The sequence below is a fragment of the Diabrotica undecimpunctata genome, chromosome 5 (genome assembly GCF_040954645.1).
Source record: "Diabrotica undecimpunctata isolate CICGRU chromosome 5, icDiaUnde3, whole genome shotgun sequence".
In the NCBI taxonomy this organism is placed as follows: domain Eukaryota; kingdom Metazoa; phylum Arthropoda; class Insecta; order Coleoptera; family Chrysomelidae; genus Diabrotica; species Diabrotica undecimpunctata.
In genome coordinates this window covers 87,850,832-87,862,931 of record NC_092807.1, presented here as the reverse complement: position 1 = coordinate 87,862,931, position 12,100 = coordinate 87,850,832, and the positions used below count along the sequence as shown (strand labels likewise).

The window sequence follows — 12,100 nt, the reverse complement described above, 5'->3', positions numbered from 1 at the left end:
TCTGAAATTTTATTTGAAGTAAATCTACCTTTTTTTAATATTTAGACGCTGTAGAACCTTTTTTTGCATTACTTTTTCTAGAATAAACACTCCTCCTCCTCTATCCTTTATCCTTCGTAAGGATGTGGTGACGTTATGGTATTTGACGAATGTTTGCTATCCATTCTTCTCTCTCCTGGGTGCGGTGTGCTGCCTCAGACAGAGAGTAACCGGTAGCGCACTTTATTTGGTCTGACCATCTGAATGGCGATCTTCCTCGGGTTCTTTTACCATCTACCTTGCCTTCAACTACCAACCTCTCCATGCCTTGCTTTCGTCTGGTAATGTGTCCAAAGTATCTTTATAATATATATACCTCTATACAGGGTGAGTCATGAGGAACTTTACATACTTCTACCATATGTAGAGTCCCTCAGGGAGCATATCATGTGGCCACTAAAAAATGTCAACTCTTCTTTATTAATTAACAGAGTGATTTGTGTAATTGACCATTTATTTCATTTTACTGTAGTGTTTATACGGCTCATTTGATTTTTTTAATTTTTGCATGATACAGTACACTACTATGAAGCATTCGACTGGTATTAGCTAAACTAAAAAATTCCAGGACTGGCTTTGGAAAAATTAATTTAGGGATTCGTATTAAATATTACACCCTGTATATATTTTTTTTAAAATGCAATAAGTGATTTTTAAACTACATAAATAGCCAATGAAAACGACATATGCGACAATGTTGTCGCACTTTTATTAAATTTTTAGTGAACGATCAAATCTTACCAAAAATAGAACAACCATAATGAAGTATCAAATTATAAGGTAATTAATTTAAACAAATGTTATAAATTTCAAACATTTTAATTGAAATGATAAACTGAGTCACTGCACAACAAAAAACAGTAACTACTAACAATAACGAAGAACAATTTAAAAAAAAAACTAAAAATATGTACATAGTTATGATAAACCCATAAATTAGAACTGGAAAAGATACAATAATGGTAACAAAATAAAAATAATTTAAAATAGATTTTCGAAATGGAACCCTGCAGCCTGTACACATTTTTGTTGCCGAATTGTTAATTGACGTATTGAATTAGGGATACTCTGGGGATCGTTTCTAATAGTATTACAACAATGTATAATTCTATCAATTAATTGTTGTCGGTTATTAATATTCACTGCGTAAACTAGTTGCTTCAATCGTCCCCAAATATGGTAATCAACGGGATTGAAATCAGGGGATCTTGAAGGCCACGAAATAGGACCTGCACGTCCTATCCACCTGTTGCCATAAACATTATTGAGATGTTGTCTCACTGCCAGTAAAAAGTGTGGGGGTAGAATACATCCCTCGGATAGCAACGTTCGCGTTGGCAAGCAAATTCGGCAAAATATTTTGTAGAAAGTTCAAATAGACCTGTTAAAGGACCATCAAAAAAGTGAGGACCTACTAATTGGTTATTTATGACACCAATCCACACGTTAACCGAAAACCTTAACTGAGAACGACGTTCTCGAATAGCATGGGGATTTTCTTCTGACCACACATGTGAATTATTTATCCCGTCTCTGGTAAATTGGGCTTCATCTGTTAATAGTGTCCTGTATAGCGTTGGTCGATTATTGTTAATCCATCTACAAAATTCCAACCTATCGATCTCATCTCCAACATGTAGTCGCTGAACCATTTGAATGTGATATGGGTATAGATTATTTTTTTGTAAGACTTTACTTACTTTTGATTGAGTAACATTGAGTTCTCGACTTACTTGTCTAGTGCTTATTGTAGGGTTCATAGTAACGGCATCCATAATGTCATCTTCCTGCGCTTCATCTACATGTCGCTCTGTGGTTCCACTAGGAAAAGTGCCATTTTCTCGCAAATAATTAAAAACTGACCCAAATGTTGGATGACTGGGAGTTCGACGATTAGGAAATCTCCTGCGATATTCTCTACTAGCAGCCCTACCATTCCCATTACAGAATCCATAAACAAATATTATGTCTGCATATTCTGTGGTCGAAAACTGATGTGGCATTTTGAACGAAAGTAACAAAAGCTCTACCAAAACTAACACAATGTACTTAACGTAGATATGACAGAAGAAATATGTATTCTTGTACACATAAATAACAATTTATGATGACAATAATGACAATGGGTATAAAATATCAAGAAACGTCAAACGGTCAACGCCAACCTTCATTTTAAACTTTTTTAGATTTATTTTTATTTAGTACAGTTGATGCAATGTATTATTATTTGACACAAAATTTTAATCATTTACAATCAACAAAAACTAACACATACAAGAGTTTTGACTTTTTAATCAATTTAATTTATTATTTATCGAAAATAATGCCCCAATACGATCTATGAGTAAAAATTTAAAATTGAAAAACAATTGATTCTATCGTAGAGATAATACAAAGTGACAGTAAAGATGTTAATTTTCTACGTATTAGATTATGTTGTAGGAACTCATTTTATTTAAAATGTTTGAAATGTATAACATTTGTTTAAATTAATACCTTATAATTTGATACTTCATTATGGTTGTTCTATTTTTGGTAAGATTTGATCGTTCACTAAAAATTTAATAAAAGTGCGACAACATTGTCGCATATCTCATTTTCATTAGCTATTTATGTAGTTTGAAAATCACTTATTGCATTTTAAAAAAAATTATACAGGGTGTAATATTTAATACGAATCCCTAAATTAATTTTTTCAAAGCCAATCCTGGAATTTTTTAGTTTAGCTAATACCAGTCGACTGCTTGATAGAAGTGTACTGTATCATGCAAAAATTAAAAAAATCAAATAAGCCGTATAAAGACTACAGTAAAATGAAATAAATGGTCAATTACACAAATCACCCTGTTAATTAATAAAGAAGAGGAGTTGACATTTTTTAGTGGCCACATGATATGCTCCCTGAGGGACTCTACATATAGTAGAAGTATGTAAAGTTCCTCATGACTCGTCTCAGATCCTTTCTTACTTAATCTTTTATTTTCCTATTTAAAAATTATTTATTCATTTTTGTTATGATTCTGATTTCTCTAAGTTTTCTTCTTTCCTCTAGAATATGTGTGTGCTGTGACTTATTTTGTTGTTTTTGTTTTCAGTAAAAACAAACTTTTACACATAATTAACGTATTTTAACCAGCAGCAACATTACATAATTGCCTTCCATTATCATTATTATATTTGTATTTTACTTAATTTATAAACAAAAATCTCCTATTACCGTAATCGTGTAATTATTTGCCATTTGTTCAGCTGTCTCCTCTAGTTTTCTTAAAAAAAATTCTTGCTTTTCCATATCGTTGTCGGCTTCAGTGGGTGTGGATACATTAATTATGAATAAATTGTTTATTGTAGCTTTTTAAAATGGTACAACCTCGTGATTCCTTACAAAATAAAAACGGTGTATGAACTAACATACGAGTACTCAGCTAGCCGTATGAGATATTGCGAAACAAAGACAAATAATGTTGCATACAATCCTGAACATTTTCCACACGTTTTTACAAAAAAACGATGGTAACCTGATTGTAATTTAGGAACCACATACAGAAAACAAAGTTTAACTGAGGTGATGAGGAAAACTTCTAGTCTTTGACCCGCTGGGCGCTACCTACGGTTAAGGCTACAGGGTAGCAATATACGTACGTAAAAGTATATAAAATACATTTTTACTTTTTACTTTTACTAACATTTACCAGAGCGAATATCTGCAAACTTCCTTTCATCTTCTGGCCTATTTATATGCTTAATCGGTACGAATAATTTTAAGAGTCACCATAAGCGTGGCACGTTTCTTTTGGAGTGATCAAAGAAACATGTTAGACACCTAATATTTGACGTCAAAGACTAAGAAAATTTTTGATTTCAAAAGCCAACTTTTATCAGTATCAAAATAGAATCATGTCCGATTTTTCTCACAGCCAACACCGCCCTATCTAAGTTATAATAAGTTTCTGCCCTAGTTTCAATAAACACTCAAAATACCTAGATGTCACACTCGGCAAAATGCTTGGCTTAAAAGAACAATCTACGAAGACAAATACAAAACTTGGAAACCTTAATGACATTCTGCACAACCTATGGGATACCACATGGTGTTCCTCAGCGTCAACACTTTAATTGGCGGCAGTAGGCGTGTATCTTGTTGCGGAGTACTGAACATCGCTGTAGATAAATAACTCACATACAAACGGTATTGATATTCAACTCAACCAAGTTCGTTGATCTATATCGGACATAACCAAGACCTCGTCCACTTATTGGGTACCTGCACTGGAAACTCGCCACTTAAAACTGCTAAAATACTAATAAAAAATAATTTCAACCTAATCAAGTGCAGGAGAGAGGAGTGTTACGGTTGTTATTTTCGAACAGTGGTATGATTTGTACCATTTGCCATGTTTAATGTATTCTAGATTTCAAATAACATTGATTTATAGGATACAATATTCTTAAGTGTAGCAAGAGACCACATAACTTACAACTTCCATATTGATTTGGTTTGCTCTGGCTGCTTTTCTAATATTTGATGTTGTGGTCACTTGCATAAGTTTATGTATTATATACGGTAAATTTTATATGAGATTTGTTGTTCTAAATACTCTTCTATGGAACCGCTAAATATATCACAGATATTCTTAGTGTTGCATTCATTTCTTGTAGAATTGTTGTAGAATTTGTGTTATTTATTTTTTCTCATAAACTTTTCTCACAATTGCTTATGTGTCGCCTTGAAATAATTGCTACTTCGTTCCCAGCTTTCCTGTATATCTCTGATGATAATTCTACAAGGCGTATTTTTGCTGCAATTTTTGATTTAAAATACGTTATATTTGATATTTCAATCGACACTTAGCAAATCATTAATAAAATTCAAATAGAAGTGCTCCAGGACGATATTCAAAAAAAAAATAAATGTGAAAAGTGTCGAAAAATAAATAATGATAATAGACAGATAAGCAACAATCGTCTAAAAATCTGTCGTTTTTTTTCATTTCTTGTCTAATGTGCGTATGCGACTACCATTTATCGTATTTCCCTTTTCAAATTTTAGTGTTAGTCATCCTGAATAATTGTAACGTCGCTTGATTTTGTTTATAATATGATTAAACAAATAATTTCGATTATAAATGCCTGGTTCAAATTGTCAAAAAGTGTAGCTACTATTAAATAATAACTAAATATTTTTTATTAGTGTGTTTTCAGCCAGACACTATTATAGATGACTTAAGAATTAGTGGTTTACCACAATTCGTACTGTTGAATTTGTTCATGAAACCATGGCAAGAGGTATTACTTATCTAAGAATGACCTACAAATTTACTATTTCCTTTTTGTGTTTGTTATATTTTTTAGTCTTTTAAGGCATTGATAAAAACAATTTAGTTGTTTATTATTTACGTGTTAAAATGCATATTTATATTTTAAAATTATCTTAAAATTGAAGGTCTTATCTTTTTTTATGTTTATTTTGACATACACACATGCTTGAAATAATTACATAAATATGTAGTTTATTTGTCGATATTGAAAATATGCATTTATTAATCTAACAAAGTCGAACTAGAAAAAATAAAGATTCACTGATAAAAATTGGAAGAAAGAAAAATATATGACTATATAAAGTTAGCTAGAAAAAATGTAAACAAACCCAACGAATGAAACCTAACCTAGCTACAGACACGTAACCTGTACTGGGGAAATTACAAATACTCAAATAGAATCAACCTTAAGGTCAAGACGGATCAAAATCACGACGATCCAGGGAAGTCAAGAATAAACAAACTAGTCTCATCATCTAGACCTGTATAAGCTAGTACAGGATTTCAGAATTCTAAAAAGGGTATAAATAAATAGAAGATGCACAATAAGCCAGTTGACTGTAGTATAACCGGATTATTAGAGAATGCTTCTAAAAACAATAAGTATAAAATATAGAAGAAAGGAGAAGGCGAAGAAAGACTAAGATATCTTTACGAAATAAGTTTAAATCAATATCTAGAACAATAATCTCCGAATACATCAATAGTCGAGCTTAAAACGGATGCGTGAACTGTAAATATTCAGTAAAATGCTCCAAGATTCTTCCCTGCCCCAATTTTAATATTAGCTTGTAGAATCTTAGGAAAATAATGTATAGTTAAGATAAATAATTCAATCATTTAATGAACAACCCATTGAAGACAATGAGTTGTGGATTAAGTACAGAAGTGGGTAATCCCCAGAGAAACAACTTTCACGGTGACAGTACATTATAAGGTCATTGGCATACAACGTGCATTTAATTGGTGGAGCAATGTTGTGACTTAATTTGCTAATGAGAATATTAAGATTGAACCTTGGGGGCCTCCATTAAGTTGAGTATTGGGAGAATAAAGAAAGATATTGATTTAACAAAGACGTAAAAATAACAAATATTGTAGGTACTATTTTAAGGGGTTTTTACGGAAATATTATTACCTTCTTCTTCTTATTCATTCTTGCATGTAGGCTTTAAAGCCTATTTCTTCTTTGATATTAGCCTCCTAAATTGTTTAAATTATCGTAGCATCTTTTTCTTGGTCTGAAAATACTTCTTCGTCCATTTGGTGACTTATCTCGTACTATTCGTACTGTTCTATCCTCTGCCATTCTACTTACGTGTTCGTTCCACTCCTGTTTCCGTTTTGTCACTCATCCATTTATGTTGTATATTGCATGCTCTCCCTATTCAACAGACTTTTCCCTGATATTCGTCGGAGTATTTTTATCTAAGTTGTTTCTAGTAGTCGTCTCGTTTTAGATGTGTCAGGTCTTGTCTCCGCCGTGTATGTTAATATAGGTCTAATAGCTGCTTTACAGATTCTTGTTTTTGTGTCTGGTCCTAGGTGTTTGTTCTTCCAGATTGTGTCACTCAGAGATCCCGCCGCTTTACTTACTTTTGAGCTTTGTTGTCGTACTTCTTCTTTAAAATCTCCTTAACTAGTTATATCTATTCCCAGATATCTAAACCTTGCTTCCTGCTTTACTATTTTCCCATCAATATCGATTTTACATCATATTGGGTATTTAGATGTTGTCATATATTTGGTTTTTTCGGCTCATATTATTATATTGTATTTCTTGGCCAAATTTATTGAAGATATGTGTTAATCTTTGGAGGTCGTCTTCTGTCTCGGCGATTAATGCGGCGTCGTCTGCATAACATAATATTTGGATTTCTTTGTTCCCATTTTGTAACCATGACTTTTACATACTACTTGTATTATTTCATTGAATATTATATTAAAGAGAAGTGGGCTTAACGAGTCGCACTGTCTAATTCCGCTTTTAACTGGTATACACTGTGTTAATTTTCCATTTATCGTTGCCTATATTCGATTATGTAAGCAGATGTTTTCGATGGTTAGTCTAATATTGATTGGTATGTTTCTTTTATACAGTAGGTGTAAGATGTCTTCGACTTAGATGCGGTCGAAAGCCTTTGTCAGTTCTATAAAACAGATATGCTGGTTTATTGTACTCGGTGGCCTTTTCTGTGATTTGTGTTAGTACAAATACGGGTCTACGCAGGATCTTCGGGATCTGAATCCTTTTTGTTTATCTGATAAAGTTGTTAGTTTGTTGGTTTTGTTGGTTAGGACTTTTCTGGTAAGCTTAAGTGCGGTGTTCAGTAGATTTAAACCTCTATAATTGTTGGAGTATTTTTACCGATAATATAAAAATATTTTTACTGACTTGACTAATCTACACCTGGTAAATACACAGATGATTGACTTTTTAGTCCGAAAACGTTGCGTTGTGATGTAGCCCAAAAGGGTCTTTTTAATTATATACCTTTTATAAACGATTTTTAAAGAAAACTTTCATGATATATGGTATACAGCCAAATACAGGAATTTAATTTTTCTTGTGGATTGATTTAATGATTTTGATAATGTAGGTATCTGGAATAAGTAAAATTTTATCTTTGCATGGAGTAAAAGCAATGTGGCTTGAATCTGGATATTACAATAAAATAATAATATAAACAATTTTATATATTTTCATAATTAATTTTCCATATTTAATAATATCTTTAAAGTAAGAACATTTGTTGCTAAGGATAACAGAAAAAGAAGTGTGTAACTACGTCTAAATATTTGCAATATTAGCAGGGACATTCATTTTTAACATATAGTTTTAATAAAAATATCCCGAATCCAGAAGATCCCGGTATCCAGAATAAAGTACGTAACTGGCCTATATTGGCTTATAGGGTAGCCCTTACAATAGGGATCCTGGCCTATACTGAAAAATGCAAGCAGGCGTGGTATAATACGTCACTTTGGTTGCATTGGAATCGTGAAACTTAAAAGTATTACAAGTAAGAGTGTGGAGTTAGTAGATGCGCTTAAAAGAAGGAGAAGGAACATAATTTCCAAATAGAATATTTTATGACAAGAAAAGCAGAATATAATATAATAGTTGCTTGTGCTGGACATCGAAATAGAAAGCGAAACTAAACCAAAGTGACGAGAATATTGGAACAGACCACAAAAATTCAAGTAGTGGATTTCAAAAGATAAGAAAGAAGTTCTATTTTGGACAAAAATAGAAGAGAAAATGTGTTGGACTTTATAATTCCTTATACAATTTGGGCAAAGCTATTGAAATACTTGGAAAAACATCAGAAAAGAATTTTTTAACCAAAATAACAAACGAGCGTTCAAAGTGGTTCAAGAAGTTCAAAAAATAAAGAAAAGTAAAGCAGTTGAACCAAATGATATTCCTAAAGACGTGTGGACAGTATAAGCAGAGATAGAAACACGTTGGCTAACAGGTTTATTTAGTAGAATTATGGAAGTAAGAAAAAGGCCAGTTAAATGGAGAAGCAGTATATTAGTACCGGGTTACCAACATTGGAGATATATAACAATGCTCAAACTACAGGATCATAAAACTATTTATACATACCCAGATTTAGCCATACGGCTCACACTCCCTCTAAGGGGAAAATTCACTTATTCCAGATACCTACAGTATCAAAGTATCAAAAGGATTGAGATCTGGTGGGACTCTTTTCATGTTATCGAATCATAGGTGACTTGATACGTCGGTGTATCTCCCAAAAATTTTCGCACGCATCTGGACGTCGAAAGTAGCACAGCTTTCTGCATGATCTTATATAGATGTTCGTTTAGACCCAGCTTTTTTATGTTTTCTAGGAGGTTCTTCAGAATAATCCAGTGGTAGAAAGAATAATAGGTATCGTCTGGGTACTTTCCATTCTCCATTGTCTCCTTATTTGTATTTCCAGATTTCTGTACTTGGCGATTTTTTCGTTGTACTTAACACGCAGATTATTGTTGTTAGGTATCGCCACATCGATTAGTGTTATTTGTCTCGTTAGTTTATTAACTAGCACAAGATCTGGTCTATAATGTGCTACAGTTTCGTCTGTGAGCACAGTACGATCCCAGTATAGCTTGTAGTTGTATTAGTAGCTTGTAGTAGCATTTTCAAGCATACTGTTAGGAACGTTTTCAAGCATACTGTTTATAATATGTTATTCATACTATAAATATATGCAGTTACGTTAAATGTGCAAAAGTGTGTAAATAAGTGTCAAAAATAGATTAAAATATTTTTTTTTATTTATATTCAACTCATATACACATTTTTTTACTTTTAAAGGGTGTAAAGCTTGTTTGTGCCCGCAGTACTGCACATGCACCCTAGTTAATCTAAATAAACTAGCACCAGAGGCGCTAGACAATCTTTTACAAGATATCCTGGCAGAAATTTTTTTTAAGTTATTAAAGATGACCCAACCAATAAATAAACCTTCTCTAGATCAATTCACAAAAGAACTCATGTATAAGTTTGCTAACTTAATATAGAAGGTATAAGTAAAGCAAAATGCCAAATTCTGTACAGATTATTAAAACAAAATGATGTTGACCTGATCGCAACACTAAAAAGACAATCAGTAAATGAAGTTAAATTAAAATTAAGAGGAAAAATCCTAGGTCATGATCTACTTGGTGCTACCTACGATAAAGCCTACGGTGTAGCAACCTATGTACGCATAAACATGGAAAATGCAGCCTTTCCAGTTCTACATAGATTCCATTAAGCTGAAAGGAAAATCCTAAAAACTTCAATAAGACCAGCTATGCTACAGACAACGGAAGTTAGACATTTAAAAAGAAAGAGGTGCAACGAATGCACGTGGCGTAAAGAAGAATGCTAACAAGTGTTTGCGCTAATAAATGTAATGTAGATACAATCTAGATATTAGAGAATTTTTTACTTTAATTGTTGTAATAATTAGAAATAAAAATCTTTAATTTTTGGCATCTTTAATTTTTTGTTAGTATAGCCATTAAATATGCAACTGGTCTTACAAGGATACCCGTTTTTGAAAAGAAGTACCATGTTTTTAGAGAAATCTCTTCCAAACTTTACTTTTGTAAGCATTATTAAGCCTAAAAGTCTATTTTAAAAACACAAAAAAAGTTTTGGATTTTTTGGGTTAATATAGATTAGGTGATAAACTATCTACCTACTGTAAATGACACACACATAAAGCACAAAAGTGGTTTCTAAAAATAATTTAAAAAAATTTATACATGTTCCTTTGACGAGTTATACCTATAAATAAATGATTTTTGATTTAAAGCAGAATTATTTATAAAAATCCAGTATTGTTTTTAAGTGGGGCAAAATTGTCTAATCTATATGAAGAAACACACAGCACACAAAATAGTTTGTAAATGAGACAGAAAATTCATAAACACATCATTGGTAGCTTAATATATTTAATTTTAATTCATTAAAAATAAGAATATCTACAAAATTTTTAAAATTTAAAATTTAATTTCACGATTTTTTATTACACAGTAGATTAACGATATGCAATTTATTTCATATAAATGCTGAAATTTTGTGAATTGAACTACACAAGATTAGTGGAATTAAGCGTCTTTTCTGTTATGTTTACCCTGTAAAATGTGTTTTTTTTAAATTTGTTAACATAACACAATGCAACTGTTGGAGTAGCTAAATGATGTGTAATTTACAGTGATTTACCTATGATTTTCTATGTAAACAAATTTATTAGTAGTGTTATTATTATAATACTACAAACATTCTTTTTAATTCTCTAATATGTTAGAATGTGTAACATATTTTAATAGTGGCTAAAAACGTTATAAAACATATAATATTACTAAACTTATGTGTTGTAAATGTCGAAATATACATTTATGATTCTGTGTGCCTGATATATTTTTATTTTTTGATGAGAATTTATATCGTTACAATTTTTCTGAATGCTACTTATTCGAGGACAAAAAATCGGTTTCTGTAACAAATGAAGCAATAAATCAACTTACCCCACTCTGAAAATAACGAACACTAGACACAAAAAACTCCACATGTTGCCACTCGACTTTCCACACCGCGACTGATTCAATTAAAACGACGGACTTATTTTATATATTCAAAATAGTAGATATTTCAATAGATATAATATGAGGTGTGCACCATACAGGAGCCGACCAATTAAATTGGCTGATAACTAGGTAGCTACTGTTGGCGTGCACTCTATAATTACCCAGAATTATAGAATTTTTTAAGCGAGGAGCTGGAACTTTGAAGGAAATTTCAGAATCGATTTATTGCTTGACCAAACATTTGGTGTGACTCGGTAGAAGTACGATGCCGAAACTCTTGAAGACATTTTTAACGGAAATTAGGAGGTGATTTTGTTAATATATTTTTCAATACAGATAAAAAAATTTCGTAATGACGTTGATTTTATGATGTACTAAATATTAATATGATTCACGTCTAGAATTATTTCATGCAATTTGAGAAATATTTGACAGTTACTAGGACTGTATTAGCTATAAATAAAAGTAAAAAATATATTATAAAAGTGCACTAGTTATGAAATTAAAGTTGTTTTTTTTTGCAATTCGGATTAGACCACAAAAGTTGTGTTTTTAGTAATTTTTTTATAAATTATTGTAAATGTCTTATACCAATTTTAATTACAGAGGGAATATCAAAAGTAATACTATAGCCTAGGATGCAAAAA

General features: G+C 31.6%; 1 protein-coding gene across 3 annotated transcripts in view; it reads right to left on the bottom strand.

Moving 5' to 3' along the window:
- LOC140441436 (regucalcin-like) overlaps positions 1-11,582 on the bottom strand; it is a 211,802-nt gene extending 200,220 nt beyond the window's left edge. For 2 of the 3 annotated variants that reach the window (XM_072532165.1, XM_072532166.1), the window contains exon 1: positions 11,394-11,549. In XM_072532165.1, the coding sequence (XP_072388266.1) occupies positions 11,394-11,437 (44 nt within the window). In that variant the 5' untranslated portion in view covers positions 11,438-11,549. Of the gene's footprint in view, positions 1-11,393 lie in introns of all 3 variants that reach the window. The other variant, XM_072532167.1, reaches the window with a different exon arrangement.
- Positions 11,583-12,100: the final 518 nt, after the last annotated feature.